We start from the raw sequence: 18,084 nt of genomic DNA, 5'->3' as shown, positions 1-18,084 counted from the left end.
GGATGTACTGCAGATGTACATGATTGTACAGAGAAATGCTAGAATATACTTAAAGGGGAATCCAACCCAAATAAAAACTTGTTTTTATAAGGAAAAGAAAAATCAGACAAGTTGATAGGTGAAAGTTTGAACAATATTGGACAAACAAAAAGAAAGATATGAATTTTTAAAAGTTGTAAATATTGGTAATCACTATACCCATGGAGATTTCAAATTGGCCGCATATTGGATGTCATAGTGATGTAAGGCAAGGACTACTCTTCCATGTACTCCAATACATATTATGGCTAAAATGTCATTTTTCCCAAAAGTTTTATTCAAAATTATATTTTTCTTTCATGAGGACATAAAACAATATACTACATGGGTTATATTTAGATTACTGCCCCAGGGGAATGGGTACTTAGGAGAAAACCACAAATTCCTGATAATAAAGTACATGGCCTATGGGAAAGTTGTCCTTGCCCCTTGTCATAATTTACTTACCCAGTTGCCAATTTGAAATCTACATAGTATTAGTGATCTCAATTTTAAAGCAGCTATAACTTTCTTATTGCTTGTCCAATTTCTTTCAAACTTTCACCATTCTGTTTAATTTATTTTTCTCCTTCCCAACACAACATTTTATGGCCAAGGCTGGATTCCCCTTTAAAATACACCTAGTAGGTGTTTCATAAATTGAAATACAAAAAAGACACATTTTATGTATTTCAGACATCAATCTCATAATATCAACACACCGATTTACATTAACATTGACGGTACGCCTTTAGAACAGAAAACCAATTCAAAATTTTTAGGTGTAATTATGGATGAATTTCTCTCTTGGAACCAACACATACACCATGTTACAATGTGCGTTTCAAAAAGTATTGGAATCATCTCAAAGTTAAAATTCCTTCTTCCTCATAAAACTTTATTCTTATTATACAATTCGTTAGTTCTTCCATATATATCATACTGCAATATCGTTTGGGCAAACTGTGGCTCTTCTAAACTAAACTCTATATTTAAACTACAAAAAAGAGCTATCCGTATATGTACAGGCTCACATTACTTGGCTCATACTGACCCATTGTTTCACAGACTCAAAACATTAAAAATCTTTGATATTAATAAGATTCAAATTGCTGTATTCATGTTTAAGTATTTTAACAATCAACTTCCCCAGTCTTTTAATAATATGTTTAGATTCAACAGGTCTGTCCATTCCTACCCAACCCGCATATCTGGAAACCTCCACCTCACTAACCCAAAATTATTAATAACCCACAAATCCATTCGACATCACGGTCCCGATATTTGGAACAATCTTCCAGACAATATCAAATCATGTTTAACAATCTACTCCTTGAAAGCTAACATTAAACGTTTTATTATTACATCTTACGCAGCCCCCTCTTAAACGTAATATTTCAACTGCTCTTTGCCGCACCTGCACCTACACCTGCACAGCACCCACTTGATCAATGAAGAACTATTACGTACCTTTTATGAGGCCTCCATCATCATCAAGCCTAATCGCTCACGATGGTGGTCTCCTGCATTCATTTATAATCTTGTTTTGAAAAAATATATGACACATCTTTTTTTGTTAATATTTATTTACAATATTTATACTATGCGACTGTTATTATTTTGTTATAACCTTTGTAAATATTGTATATATATGCATTTTGTAATTCTGATATTGATGTGAATGCAGAAATAAAATAAAATCAAAATCAAATCAAATAAAGCTGTTTGTAAAGTTACGAACGACTTTACCTACGACTGGAACATGATCTTTGGTCATAACTCAATTACATAGGGATACCAGATAGCACAAGAAAGGATCACCAGTCGTGCATAAAGTCATTGGTATCTTACGAATAGCTTTATGAAACACCCACCTGGACAATACCTGGAAATGTTCAAGAAGTATATTTCATAGTCTATCCCAATTATTTCCCAATTCCCTCAAATATAAACGAGGCAGTAGATACCGGTATATACCAGTGTTTCCCACTGCGACTAACCCTGAGCCACAATCACCTTGGCAACCATTTCTATCTTTGTCTTTACACCCTCTTTCTTTCCTTTGAACCATCTAGACATTCCCTGGCATGGGAAGGGGGCGTGTCTATGAAGAAATCACCGAGGACAACAGGCCCCGCCCACCTGGTAAGAGATGCGTTTGATTTACTTAGTACTTACTGTTATCTTCGGTCAAATTTTTACTTTTTAGATGATGTAGAACACAGGATTTGGTTACAATTTATTTTCAACATAGACTAAATGCTAGCATTCGTTCAATAAAACAAGAGATGTTTTTAGACATTGTTTAATTTGGAGAGGGAAAAAGAGCACTTTCATGTATAATGATATAAAAAGCCATTTCCTTTTTTCCTCCTACATTGTACTAAACAATGAAGCATATTACTTGATTTGATCTAACATTTATCTCAGTTTTATGATGTAACTATAGAGACTCATTTGAGAAATTTTTAAACTGGCAAAATTCACTTTAAATATTGACATAATCGGTTATTGGAATTCTGTTATTACGAAGTGATAGTTTCGACATTCTGACTTGTTATTGCATCTTTTGTCTAGGTGCTTCCAATTACGATGATGACCCTGAGCCGTATGCAGTCGTTGAGAAGACGCAGACCGAGAAGCCCCCTCTAGAGGCCAGCTCAAACAGCAATGGCAATCAGGAAGAGATGAAGGGAGAGCAGAAAGACTTTGATCAGCTTTATGCCAAAGTGGATAAGACATCCAACAAACAAGGGAAGCCGGAGACACACCACGTCAATAATAACAATCACAAGAGAAATAACAGTGACGCGGCCGAGGGGGAGGATTTCGGCGCTCTCTACGCGAAAGTAGAGAAGGGGCGTAAGACGATCGCCGTCATGCAGCCGCACCGATCCCCTAACCATGGTGTCCCGAGGAATATTTCAACTGGTGCTACGCCGTCAGCGAACAATCACGCTATGAATAGCTATTCAGACATTTACGCCGACGTGGATGATACGCCCCTGCCGAATAGTGACGTCAGGAATTACGTGAATGACTCTTTAATCGCGGAGAATAACTATCAGTCGATTGATGACGATGACCTCCCGTCGCCCAGTAGGTCACCGGTCGACGAAGGAATGGTGCATATTAGTGAGCATAGGCCGAACCCCGATCTTTGGGTGCGCAGGGAGCACACGTACCAGGCGGTGGAGGAGAACGCAAAGAAGAAGAAGTCGCGACACCGAAAGAGCAAAGGGGACGAGGATGAGCGAAAGAACGACGTATGGCATCATCAGCCACAGCATAGTTACGAGGCGGTCAAACCGATGGAAGGCAGCGGTGCTAAAGGAGACGACTCGGCGAACAAGGGGGATTCGTCGCGGAAGAAAACGAAACCGGTCCCCCCGACACGGCACCTTTCCAAAGAAGAACGGGTGAGGCCGAATCTTGTGACTGTGAAAGCTAAGAACACAAATAATAATCATATGATCGAAAGTCTACCAGTAAAAGAGACAAGGATATAAGCATTCTACACCTAGAGGAGATTCGGGACTTCTATCTTTCGGCTTGAATGATCTACGAACCAGAAAATTTCTTCTCACAAGGGCAGAACCAATACTGATGAAGTTTACTTCATCTTGTGAAGGACCTACGCAGATTTTGACTCTGTTTCATGAAACTTGTGATTAAAAAACAAATACTAAATTTCTATGACAAAATTGCTATCAACCAAACCTTGTTATTAATAACAAATAGATGAAATACTTTTATGATCAGCCAATCTTAATGTAGTGATTTTAGCAATTTATAACAGTGGTTTGTAAGTTATCATCGATAACAAGTTTTATGAAATTGAGCTGAGGTTAAGCAAGGAATAATTTTGCTTTACAAATTTGAATAGAAAAGCTCTCAACTAAGTAATGTACAGTCGTATGTAAAAATATGCTATACAAAAGACTTAAATGCATAGCAGTCTTTCAAAAATGTGGAGCAAATTGCGATGCTATACCACTAATATTAGTGGTATAGGCCGAGTATTAAAATTTCCTAGTGTTCTGGGGCCCGTAATACAAAGGTTAGCAATGATCGTAGAACATTTTTCTACGATTGATTCCATTGACTACAATGTACAATCAATCGTGAAAATCAAGCGTACGATCAATTGCTAACCTTTGTGTTCCGGGAACTTGGATGTATAATTGTTGTAAGAGGGGCAGGTTGAAAGGAATTTTATCATTGATTTCTTTCTACGGTTGCACCTAGTTTTCTTGAAGAAGTAGGTGCGTATGACCACATTATCTTTTTTCCATGGCAACGATGATCATCCCACCAAGATATTGGTCTCTATCAAGGGGACTCCTTCATGAAATGCGTCACCTGTAACAAGGTGTCATTATCTGACAGCTACCATAGTAACAGACATCTATTTACTCAGCCAATCAAACCTGCATTATAAAAGGAAAATTTATAAAATGCCCCCTAGAGGGTCTTTAGGACTGTATGCCTCTCGTTTGATGATAAATGCATTGATAAAATCCTTTATATATTAAGGCAATAACCATGAAAATGCTTTCCTACATTTTTGATAGTTTCATACCTAGTATTTTGCAAGTTGACGAAATCAAGATATTTTGAATGAATATTAAATTAATGAAAAGTAAAGAAGTGAATATTTCAAATTTAAATTTTTCAATTTCAATCATTTTATTCAACCATAAAACTATCAATATACTAATCATACAGTGTACATATGCAATAGATAATACAAAACATGGCTAGGACCGTAATGAAGGCAAATTGCTTGTAGAGAATGGCTGTTGATCTAAAATCCAAATCAATGGATTTTCCTCAAACCTTCACCAATACTTATCATTTTTTTCTGGTAATGTTTTTCGTCGGAGTGAACTTCCCCGTTTTACACTCGACTGATGTTTACACTCTTTCATTTTTCGAAGATTCATTGCTTTGTTGGGTGCTAGAAAATTTTCATGTATGTACATGTATGCTCTGTAGATTTTAATGAGTAATAATGAAACTACTTTATGCTATCATTTTTGAATGATGATGTACGTTATTGAAGCAGTTTACCATATTCTGTACAACCAAGGGTCATAATTCTATATAAAGGATGATACATACTGGTCTATTATCATGTCTATCAAACTAAAATCTCATCTTTCTGGAACTGTAATGGAAGATTCCTGCCATGGTGTCTTTGAATGGCAAATCCCCGTTGAAAGCCAACTGTCCGCTGAGATCCATTTCCGTAGAGCATGCTAAATGCAATAGGCCTACATGTAGAAGTACTCTATACTGTAAACAACCTTGATGCAGACTTGGCCAAGCCTGGGAGGTTTTAGGAAGCAAGTGCTTGCACGTACCATTTTCAAGAACATTTCATAGCCTCGGAATCTCTGTAAAGCAGACATTCCATCATGTTCCAAACAGATGATATTATATTATAAGTCCTAAAAAGTTTGTTATGTTGCTTTCATCAGCCCAAAATCAGAAAGTTTGGCTGGTCGGTTGGCCTCCTTTTTCTTAAAAAAAAACAGGTATTTTGCTTGCTGCGCTTAACAAGGAAAATCTCGCATGGAATGATTCATTTATTCCATCAAACATGTCAAAAAGCATTATAAAGTGCTTTGTTAAGCTATTGAATACAAATTTGAGCTAATTCTTCATCCATATCTGGAGGGCGTTTCATGAAAGGACTTGTCGGACGTTTTATCTGACAAATTTCATTTTATCCGACAGTTACCATAGTAACAGTACCTCTCAGCCAATCAACATCAGAGAAAAATGTCAGATCTGACAACTTGTCGGATGAAAATGTTGATGAAACACTCCCCTGACCTTTTTCTCACAGAAACATTGCATTTGTGGATTGTTTGTTTGCTAAAAACATGCGACTGTTATTATTTTTGCAATTTACGTTCTGTCGGATGAGGGCAACATACCCATTTTTAGGCCTAATGTCAGCCTTGTGCTTATACCAACAGAGGTCAAATTTTAATATAACTGTACATTTACCTATCTATGTATATACATTTAATTGGCTGTGTATACTACTAATGAAATATCTTGTACAATTTTCTATTTTTATCAAGAGTCTCTGTTGTAGGAAGTGTTGATGTATACTGTATATAAATATGTTTTGAGATTATCAATGTTATATATATATATTTGTTTTAATTTTATTTATATACCAAGCTTTAAATATTTCATTTGCATGCTATTCATAAATTGGAATCGTTTCAAACTATATTCTATTTCAGGTTTAGGTAAAGTGTGTAGATATATTTTTCATGGGGAAACACAACTCTGAACAGGTTGAGGTATTGTATGTCATGGGAAAAAATGAGAATATCTTCAAAATCATGTGCATATCCCATATACTTTAAATCATGTTGGTTGTATTGTAAAATTTTTGCAAAAACTACTTCAAGATAAACATATATGTTTTCATATAAAGTTAAAATCGTCATTTTAAGGAGATGCAGCTAACTATGAACATGTACAGGAATCTATAAAATGTACATGGAAAAGAAAATTAATTGTTTTACTAAAAATAGTCCATCATGAGTCCCATATACTTAAAATGATGCTGGTAGTAAAGCCTTTGCACAAACAACTTCAAGCTGAACAAATATTTTTCATATGAAGTTGATATTTGTTCTTGTTTTTAAGAAGATGTATTTTATTTCTTGTTTACAACTCTGTAGAGGTACGTGTAAACTGTCTTTCATCTCTCTTTTTTTAATCTTTGGCTAGAAAATATTGTTTTGATGGTGTTCTTTCATGCTTAGAGCAATTTATACATATATCCTTTCATAAATTTTTTTTTTCTTTCATACACAACTTTCAGTGTTTACAACATATTTATCTCTGACATTGTATCATCTGTTAAGATCTAAAAAGGGGTAGAACTTTAACTCAGCATGCTTACTCTTGAAACGATTATGTTGTTAGAAAAAAGCAAGTGGAGGTGAAAAGTTGAAAATGCTGATGAGGAAAATGCTTTTTAATCTGATTTTTTTATATGATAATCCTTTCATAAATCATTTGTTCCTTTCATACACAGCTTTCATTGTTTATAACATATTATAACATATTTATCTTGGACATAGAATCATCTGTTTAGATTGAAAAGGGGGTCAAATCTTGACTCTAGGAATGCTTAGTCTTGAAACCAAACATGTTGTTTTAGAGGAAATGCCAAGTGGAGGTGAAAAACTATTTTATTACATTTATATATCAAGCTTTCAACAGAGTATTATTAGTTGAACAACTGATATTATAAAGAAAAATATTTTTTATTCTGATATTGGGAGAAACTCATGTTTTTCAGCGTGGAAAGTAATTTTTTGTAAGTATTATGTCACAGCTTTACATTATTATGTTTCAATCTCATTGAACGTTTTTAAATTCCCTTTAGATCTTGGAAAGATATTTATATTCCATACTGATTTAGAAGGTATATAAAAATGATGCTTATCATGGTGGAAATCTTTCATTTCCATGATTTTACTACTCCATTTACTTTCAGGAAGAAATGTGAAGGTTCAAGGAATTTTGTCATTGAAACCAACACAAAGGAAATCAAGGGCAACTGTTAAGCTATTTAATTTCTACCAATTTGTCTCTAATATTTTGTTTAATCAAAAGATATACACATTACTTTGTCCCCTTTTTTTCTCTGAATCGTCACCAAATTATTCTCCGGATTTCTGCCTCTGTTTATAACAACTTAGTCTGTTAACCATGGCTCAAGTTGAAAGTTTTTATATTTGCCCTTTTTTGCTCTTAACATTTGAAATGTCTTTGTCAACTTTGGTACTATTAGTTGTTTATTATCGTTTGTTTGTTTTAACATGTTTATTTTTCCTTGTGTTCTAGAAGTACTACGATTCGTTTTATTTTTGGCAGTACACCTGATAGATTCCATTTCAACACCATTTGATTGAACCCCTATTCTTTTTAAAATTAGAAATCATATTTCATCATATTTCAGAAAACATGTAGGACTGTCAGTTTGTGTCTGGTACAGGGAGGGAATAGGGTGGAGGCATTTGAATACCCCCTCCTCTTTGTCTTTATGAAAGGAGTATGCAATTTCAAAACTTATGAAAGGGAATATGCAAAAATCAGAGATTACAGTTGAGAAGAGTTTCCTCATCTTCGATTGAAAATGCCTGTGGTTTTGTAAGTAGTTTTGTAAGTCAAGCTTCCTTTTTGTAATTTTTGGGGTCCTGTTTTGATTGTAAAAAGTACACAACTCTTGGATAAGGTATAAAACACCAGAAAAGTTAACCAACCCCCGATTGGGGCACAAAATCGGTGACGGTTAACAAGCTCAATGATAATGCCACAGTAACAATGGCAAATCATTTACATTATTTCCAATTACGTATCATCAGTCACTTTATAGTTGGTTTTTTACTTGGTGTGAAGTAGCATAGCGGACAATACTTTCCATAATCCTTTGCTAAAGTTTGGGTGTTGCTTGTTTTTTTAGAATGTAATCCCGATGCATCGTGGTTAATGCCCTACGTATCATGACCTGCTTTGCGATTCTTAATATTGTAGATATATGTCATTGATATACATATAGAAATATAGATGCATGGATTGAAATGACACTATTCTCTGTCAAAGGTAATGGGGAAAGTTGGTTCATATGATTTACTTGATTTTAATTACATGAATATATATATATTTGCCTTGTTTCCTTCCATTCTAAACTCTTTTGTTTGTATATATTGAAATTCTTATATAATGAGATGAAGATTATTGTATTTATAACATTTTTAATTGCTTTCTAACTTGCCAAATTATGTTTTCTACCTACATTTATTAATGTACTTTTCTTTCTTTAATTGCACGACAAGTCATTATGTTTCACGTTCTTATCAATATTAATACCCAAATTGAGTTGCTAAGAATGAGTGAAATTAGAAGCAGAAAACATATGATCAAAGGTAAACAGATGCATATCAGTCAGATATGATCCCTGATTTTATGCCTTCAGAGTCCAGTTTCATAAAGATTTGTTACAATAGCAAACGCAAGATTTTTATGACAAATTCACCAACAGCCTATCAGATTGAAGGATTTTAGTAGCTTATAACCGTTATTGTAAGTTTGTTTTATGAAACGGACCCAGAAGTAACAACTTTCTTTATTACCAGTTTAGGATGCACTCTGGTTTCAAAGTAGAGCTGGGAGAAAGTCACATTACGTCATGTATAGCTTTTCTTACATACTAGCCCAGTGGAGCATTTCATGAGAGGACATTTTATCCTACAAATCCCATTTTATCCTACAGTTTATCATTGTAACATTGCTTCTAATCCAGTCAAAAGGAAAGAAAGTTGTCAGATCCGACAACTTGTTGGATAAAAATGTTGATGAAACGCCCCAGATCGCATTAGAATTGACATTCCTTCTGCTATTTTATATGTTATGGTATCTTCAAAATAATAGTTTTCTTTTTCTTGATTGGTATCTGCTTTATTGGGACAATAAAATGATACAGAGAGCAAATAATTCACACATCAAACTGGAATTACAATACATTGTATTTGAATGTGGTTTAACTTTTCTCAATTAGCTATTATAATTCCAAAAATTAACATACCTTCTTTGAAAAATTTCTAAATATAACAGTCAGTATATTTAAGTAATTCCCTATTATTAATTTGAAATATTAGTTGGTACTTACTTGCTGACTTGCCTCAATAGTTATTTGAAGGCCTAAATAGTTGACATAAATGAATGAATAAATTGATTTGTGAATAAATGACTATGTAGATAAATGAATGATTGAATAAATCAATCAATGAAAAAAATGAATTAATTAATAAAATGAATGAATGAATCAATCAATGAAAAAAATGAATGAATTAATAAAATGAATGAATGAATAAATGAATGAATTAATCAATGAATAGATTAATGAATAGGCACATCTTCCAGAGGCTGCCATACATACAAAATTTAAAATTTTATGGGGGCAGGGGAGCTGACACGTGCCCCTTGAATTGCCTTCATGCATGTAACTCTATAACACCCCTAATTTTCAGTTGAGAGAGAGAAAAGAAGACATCACCGTTAGGTTGTCTTGCAATGATCAGGATACAATGGCGCTACCTTCAATCATGGTCCTATGCTGAAATGGATGTTGCAAGAAAATATTCACGATCAATCGCAAATTTCTGTTGCAAGTAAATGATTGATAGATCAATTTTAGCTGTGAAAATCAATTTACAGTTCTTGTTTCAAGAAGCAGTTCAGCAACCGATTGCAAATTGTTAAGTAGTTGCATTGCATATGATTGGATTTAGGAACCCCCAATGGATTTGCAATTGTTCGCACGTTTCTTGTGACGTCCCATTAGTGTAAAGATCTGTTTCAATAGAATACATCTCATTTTCTTGAAATCTGTTGTGGTACGAGGCATCTCACAGTTGTATTAAATTTTATTTTTAATGATATTTATCAGATGTTTATGTTTTCGCGTGTGATATAAAGTCTTTTTTCACCCTTGATGAATGTTTTACTCAGGAAACTATTAAATTAGTCCCGAACTACATTAAATAGCAATTTGAATATATAATGAATGCCGTGTCTGATTAAGAGATGTTGCAACTTATTCGTGGCTAGTCTTTCACCATCAGTAATTATGAATGGTTGCTTTTAACAGATCCTTATATTTGAAAGTTTAGGATTAAATAAAGTAAGAATGCAACTTGATGAAATTTGCCATATAAATGATTATAATGCTGTTATGCAATGTCTAGATTTGTTGCATTACACCCCAATGTAAGTTCATATTTTAATGAACCAATTGTGAAATCTTTGATCCAGTAGTTTTACATGAGCATGAAACAGAACAAACACTGAACATATATTAATGCCAGTGTAAAAGTTTTTGTTTTTCATGTGAAAAGACCTTTTTGCAAAGTGATTATTGTTCCATTCAAAAGTCTTTTCTTTTTCTTCAACTTTCATTTAGCTTATACTTTCATGGCTTCTGCTACATACTAGTACATGTTCATATTTTGTTATTGATGATGTTGTAGACATGTTTAAAGGTGTATTCAAGAATAAACTCACTTAAATGAAATTGATATACATAACATTTTTAGTGAGGATTGGTTTCTTTCCTGATAATGATTTTTCAAGCTAAACAGAGGTAAAGGGGACAAAAGAAAAGATAGAAATGGAGAATGAGAGGGAGAGAGGAAGGGGGGGGGGGGGTGAGACAGGGAGGGAACGAGGGAGGGGGATGATTAAAAGGAAATAAAGAATTAGAAAGGGATAACACTGGACAATAGGACGGGACCCATTTGTATAATATTCATTTGTACAAAGTCACTTGTGTTGACTTGTTTTTTTTTGAAATTCTAAACCAAACTTGAAATATGCACCAAAGTCGGAAAAGGGACAAGGGTACGAGAAGAAATGAGACGAGATGGATATCTGGCCATTAGAAATATTTTCATGTCATTGACTCATGAACCATTAAAAAATGGGAACTTATGTAAATTTCAATACACAACATATGGGACAGCTGCTTTTGCACATCAGTAACAAAACTAATGAATCTTTGGGCCACCACACACCTTTCCGAGCTTGCTCAAAATACTGTTTCGCTCACAAAAAATTGCCCTCGAACCTCTCATGCTCAGTCACACATGCCAAACTGACTCCAGGGGGGTGTTTTACAAAGATTTCAGTATGACTTAAGAAAAAAGTTGCACGTAAATGCCAACGTGTACATGAAATGCAACGCGCAATCTCGTTGATCAATATGCTGAAGTGTGCGTCCTCATGGCATGATCCAACCAATGAGGTCATGCCTTTTATAACGAATGCAACTAGACATTTAAGTGCGACTCTAAGTCGTATTTAAATTTTTGTGAAACACCCCCCCAGAACAATAAATGTTGTTTCCAATGACATTCTATTGGTTGGTTTCATTGGTACGACTGTGGCATTAACTTCAACCAGGAGTCTTCAACCACTTAACTGCCATCCACTGACATTAGGAAGCAATTCTATTTCCTTTCAAAATTGATTTTTTTTTTCTCTATTTGGGATATTATTTACTGTTCTCTTCAAGATCCTAAAGGCCCCCTATTTCTGGAAAAAAAGACATTTAAAAAGCAAGGGGCTCTCTATATATGCCCACATTAAAAAAAAAAAAAAACCCTCAAAGAAACTCATTCAAGAGTTGCTTGCTTTTGTCAGTGGATAGCAGTACAGGTAACAGCCCCCCCCCCCCTGCATCCACCACCCACATTTGCAGAGACCACTCTCCAGTGCACATATAATTGGCAACCCAATATTTTTCAAGGTCTGATATTCAGATATTGAATATTTCACTTTACATTTTCCAAATAATGAAAGAAAGTGCAACTCCTCAGCTTTTAACAATACCCTACTTGTGCCTCTGAACACCACTGACTCTACTGGTTGATGTTGAAGACATCAGGTATAAATTCCATTTTTTCCATGTTTTGGCATGAAGGGCGGAGATGTAATTTTCACCGCTGCCCTAGCCAAGTGATTTCTGTCGGTGGACGTGATCAGATCAAAGTCCTTTTGCGGGCATGTTAATGTATGCAGGCCAAGAAGCTTGCTATTTTACATAAACTGCAGAAAAATAGAATCTATATCTGAGAGTTGAGCAATGCAGGGTATCAGTAGAAAGACAAGGTGTTACGCTTTAATATTCTGGTAAATGTAAATTGTAATAGTTAATTTTTTTTTCAGATTAGCCCTCTGGATTTGGACTGTGCACGGAAACTCTCCCCTATTCCCTCACATCACACTTCTTCACCCATTTCATCTCTTTTAACCCTAAAATACAGTCAAACCTGCATTAGCAAACACCTGGGCCCCCGTTTCATAAATACAACTATTGCAACTTTGCCATTATAGCAACTACAATGGAAACCTTGATTGTGGTTGGCTGCTGAGCCTTGTTACCACAGTAGTCACCACAACGGCAAAGTATACAAGGACAATTTTGATTTCCTCATGAACTATTTTCCTCAGGTAATTAACATCCATAAAAGAAACTTGTCCTGTTGTCCATATTTTTTTTTAAATATTATTTTTTTAAATAAAGCACCAATAACGGGATTAGTTCATAGGTTTCACCATGGACCTACTACAACTTGGTTTCTGGGCAATCATGTTTGATTTCCGACACTTGTAAATGTGCCAATGGCTCTTTCAATCTCACAGATAATGAAGCTGCCTGGTCATGTAAAGGGGCGAGGGGAGCGGGGCATGCATCCAATTTTTGCCACGTTTTCATATCACTCTGCTATTTTGAGATACATACAGTACAAGGGTATCCTTGCCCTGCAGCATCGGCCCATCTTGCTAGGTCAAGAGAAAAAACACCAAACACACAATGCATGAACAAATAGAAGAAATAAAACAGTGAAACAATTGGTTGCGTTTGCCACAAGAATCAAAGACTGCCTGGCTCACAAAGGCAATTTATTCACACTGACAAATAGTCCATTGATGTTACAGCTACGATGCAGAGATGGATTATCTCTCCTATACATAGATGCATCACTATTTTTGACGTGATGGTAAATGCCGATGATTGGTGGCCTGCTTTGGAACGGGCAGCGATGGTGTTGAGAGGCAGAGGGGCATGTCCAAGATTTCTAGTCGAACAGACCTGTGATTAGAAGATGAGGGAAGCGGAGAAAAAAATTAAGAATTTAAATTGATAATGAGGGCATGCATTTGTAAGATTCACCAAAATAAACTTGAGGGAATTCAACAGTAAAAGACCCCCCAAAAAAAAAAAAAGAGAGAAAAAAAGGAAGATACACTGTTACACGAAAAATGAGTCATGGAATAAAGAAAACCAAAAATTATTCTTCAACAACAGTTAACAGAAATCAAATGGAGGTACAAGTAATTGATGTATGACTTTGGGAAAAATTTGCTAAAGTGTACATAAAAAAAAGCTTTATGAATATGGGTGAAAAGGCTACAAGCTATTCAGGGGAGTAGCAGAAAATCAGAGGAAAATAGAACATGAAGTGTAAAATTATTGTGGTAGTTGACAAGTGTTTGAATCCATTTCCAATACCCAAATAGCAGAGCTGCCAACCTTAATTTGTATTCAAAAAAAATCTACGCATTCTTTATTTCTTTTTATCCTAATTTCAAGCCTAAATCCTATTTTTCGTTACAACTTTTTCAAAAATCCAATTTTTTTTGGGGGGGGGTCTATTAGTGTCAATTTCCAATTAAACATCCTACTAAATGGGAAAAAATCCTATTAATTATCAGCGCTGGATAGGCAGGTTAAAGATGAATATGAACTTACCGAAACCCATGTCGTCATCAGACTCCTCAGACTCTTCCTTCACTTCCTCCTTCTTCTCTGTAATGGGGGAAAAAACAAAGCAGATAGAACAATATTAGCAAGATTGGATACAGAGAATTCCCCAATGTGAACCTATAAATAACACTGCTCATTCAACAGGAATAAAGATTATCCATACTCCGATCGTTTGACACTTGAGCTTCTTTGCCAATTAAAACCAGACTTTGGAAAGTGTCTTTTGTCAGATGGCAAATAATGATGAAATAATTCGAATATCATAAAAAGTTATAGGGATGAAACTTGCAAGGGCCAATCAAAACTTTATGTTATGAAAGACGATCCTATTTCACCTTCAGAAGTGGCTTCATCAGCTCCACGTTCACAACCAAAATTTCTTGAAGAAATTTACTAACGGTATCAATCAATGACATGGCATGCACGAGTTCACTACCTTTGAACTTGTATTGTGATTATTGCAATCAAGCTTATGACAGAGATACCTAGTTCATCTTCAGCAGTTGCATCGCAAACATTTTAAAAGAGGGCATGATCATTTCCATCTTCACCAACAATTTCCCCATGACCATCCTGGCTATCAACCAATCCTATGGGACAATTTTGAGTAGCTTTCCACAATCTGTTTACAAATTTGAGAAAGAGTACCCGGACTTACCTTCGGCGGGAGCCTCGCCAGCAGCATCTCCAGCTGGGGCAGCAGCAGCTCCACCACCGCCACCACCGGCTCCTACGTTGGCGATGAGGGTAGACAACTCAACGCTGGACAGAGCCTTGGCAAAGAGGCTGCACCAGTATGGCTCCACACTGACTCCAGCAGCCTTGATCAAGGTTTGAAGCTTGTCGGCCTATGGACAGAGAATTCAATAGCAATACAAACAAATGAAGATCAACATTTAAAAATGGATCAAAGAGTTGGTCAATGCAATGATGCCAGCCAATGTATCCGACTTGAGAACAGCTTGAAGTTGAAAAAACAAGGCTTTTGGGTGGGGATGAGAAAGAGGAAGATAAAGACGAGAGAGAAGGCACAAGATGGGGGTCTGTGCATCGGTCGAAAATCATTTGCAAATATTTCAAACATACATGTAGCGACAAGCATTTTAGTTAATATACAGGTCCTAACATTTCAATCATTACGCATTTCGCAAACAATTTAAAAAGAATGGATATCTGACGGTTGTCACCTCATTGACTTGTGTACCGAGATGTAATTAGATTCATTTTCATATTTCATTTTCCTGTCAAAATAGGAAAGGATCAGAACTTTATAAGAAATCAAAGCATATTCTCTCAACTCTCAGAAAAATTAGAAATGTCATGATTATTGAAGCATTGTGAGTTACGCTTCAATGATCACAGAAAGGTATGAAAATATGCACTATCACACTAAATGTCAATGACTATCATTGACGCATGACCGAGGTGGAAAACAAAGGCTACACTTTTCTTTTTCATATATATATAATTCATTAAATTTTATGCAAGCAAAGTCATGACATTTTGACTTTCAGCATAGTTCATCCACTCACTTTACATTGTTTAATTGTACAGTCTACAGATAATTTGTGTATAAACTGTAGATCCAAGATAAAAATTATCATTCTGAAACCATTTGCAACCATCTTTGGGCCAGAAACCAACGAGATTTCACCTTGGATCGAATAACACTATAAATTCTACTTTCTCTCATTGCATCTGTTTTTATCCCCCTCAAAGTTCTTTCTTATCCTTTCTGCCTTGGAAATTAGCTCACATGTTAGTCCTTTCCTGTTTGTCACTGCAGATTCTCCACTTTCCTCCCTCTTTTAATTTTATATTCAACTCTCCTTTGATCTACAACTGATATCAGGCCATATGATGCCCTCCCCCATGAGCCGGTTTCTTGGACTCATTTGTTGCCCAAATGTTTAGATTTTCTGTAATATTTCTTTTACCTCAAATGTCTCTTGACAAAATGAAATTTTGTATAAATATTTGTTGAATATATTTGTCTACTTTCAAAGCAATCTTATTTTCAACTTCCATCACAATATTTTATACAAATCTAACAATGGATACAGAGAATTCCCTGATAGAATGTATTTCCACGTTTTGCGGCTGTGATTCGACAGTATCCCACTTTGACATTTAAAAGTCAGTGCGTGCAAGAGCCACACGCGATACGGTATGCAACCCAGAAGTTGCAGTGGCCATTCAGCCCACATTACATTCAGAACCCCTGTGCAACTATAAGGGCAACCCACAAGCATGTCGCAGATTAGATTTCGGTGCATATTCAATGCGGTTGAGCTTTCCTGGGGCTGGTTTTTTTTTCTTATATCATTTAGAAAATATTCTCCTAAATTTATGAGAATTTCATCATTTTCAGTGCATTTCTTGGTGACCCCTCTTCTTATATCTGAGCCAAGCTGCTGCTTGCCCTAAAAATACGGCACAGATTCTGTATTTGTTAGGCAACATTTGCCAACTTTTCAAAGGGGATTTCGGAGTTGAAATCTGGACTTTCCTACCGAGGCTCCTGTGATGTGGTGGACACAGGCAGTAAAAAAAAAATTGACTATTCTTTTGCCACTGCTTTTATTTGGAGCCATCTTTGAGAGGATGAAATGAAAAAGCTTCTTTCCCTTCTAATTCTTTCTTTTCTGTTAATCTTTCTTTTTCTTTTTTTGATTGGGTCTATGCTGGCCTGTAAAACAAGTTAAATAGATGTTTCAAATTCAGGCTCATTTCTCTACCCTAACTGCCGAATTATTGTACATCATTACACACAGCATTCAGCTCAGGCATTCCATATTTCACTCACACCTGCACACAACCAAAAACAGACTCATTCAACGAAGTTCAAACATATCAAAATTGGATTGAGTCTAGGCCCCAACTAGTTTTTACTGGATCATCTGAGACTAATCTTTCATGCTTTCATCATCAGCAACATTAACAATAACAGCCAACGATGTCCAACAGGCAACATGCATGCCATGGCATGTGCCATCACAAGCATGAAAAGTGCAGAATACCATTTGCATTAATTATACGTATAGCCTACACCCCACCACTTTTCAACAAGCCAAGGCATACTTGCCAAGTAGAAAGTGTCTACCCATTCAACTTTATGGGGTGTAATCTGCAATTAACTTATATAAGCCATGCTGAAGGTTTTAAACTTATTTTTAGATTTGCGGACATAACACAAAACTTTATACATGGGCACACACTATGGGGGAAGTATTACCGTGATTGGGACCTCATCATCTTGGAGGATAAGAGCGCTGTAAACGCAGGCAAGCTCAGAAGTATTGTCCTCAGAAGACATCTTTGATATTTAGTGGCTCGATTTCTTGGGAAATCAGTACTTGATGGCAAAGAAAAATGGTACACGTCGCCGATTTAGGCCTTAGCTCGATGGAGAACGGTGCACCTTGTTTCTATCCGTGTTGCAAGAGGTCTGTGGAAAGGACAAGTTCATTTATTTTGGGTTGGATCTTATTTTTTTTGCTTTAAAAAAACATCTAAAAGTCGATTGTAATTGTTTTTTTAAAACGGTATCTTCAGATCAAATATATTATGAATATCCTTTATTTTACTAATCGAATCTGATATCGAGATATGTTATTTTGATAAATGTATAAGAATTATTTCAGCACATTTAACTTTTACAAAAGTGGATCATTCCTGTCATCCGTGCGTAATGTTAA

At 35.5% G+C, this 18,084-nt stretch overlaps 1 protein-coding gene and 1 pseudogene across 1 annotated transcript; one reads left to right on the top strand and one right to left on the bottom strand.

Moving 5' to 3' along the window:
- LOC121420110 overlaps positions 1 to 5,541 on the top strand; it is a 35,586-nt pseudogene extending 30,045 nt beyond the window's left edge.
- A 7,933-nt stretch (positions 5,542 to 13,474) lies between these two features.
- Positions 13,475 to 17,863, bottom strand: LOC121420109 (60S acidic ribosomal protein P1-like). Its single transcript, XM_041614643.1, has 4 exons — positions 17,622 to 17,863; positions 15,045 to 15,234; positions 14,372 to 14,428; positions 13,475 to 13,711 (listed from the first exon to the last, which is right to left on the bottom strand). The coding sequence occupies exons 1-4, from the start codon at positions 17,700 to 17,702 to the stop codon at positions 13,698 to 13,700; spliced, it is 342 nt and encodes a 113-aa protein (XP_041470577.1). The 5' UTR covers positions 17,703 to 17,863; the 3' UTR covers positions 13,475 to 13,697.
- Between the last annotated feature and the right edge of the window lie 221 nt (positions 17,864 to 18,084).

Source organism: Lytechinus variegatus, chromosome 8, assembly GCF_018143015.1.
Source record: "Lytechinus variegatus isolate NC3 chromosome 8, Lvar_3.0, whole genome shotgun sequence".
Taxonomy (NCBI): domain Eukaryota; kingdom Metazoa; phylum Echinodermata; class Echinoidea; order Temnopleuroida; family Toxopneustidae; genus Lytechinus; species Lytechinus variegatus.
Note: the sequence above shows the minus strand (reverse complement) of the source record. Positions and strands in the feature narration are given on the sequence as shown.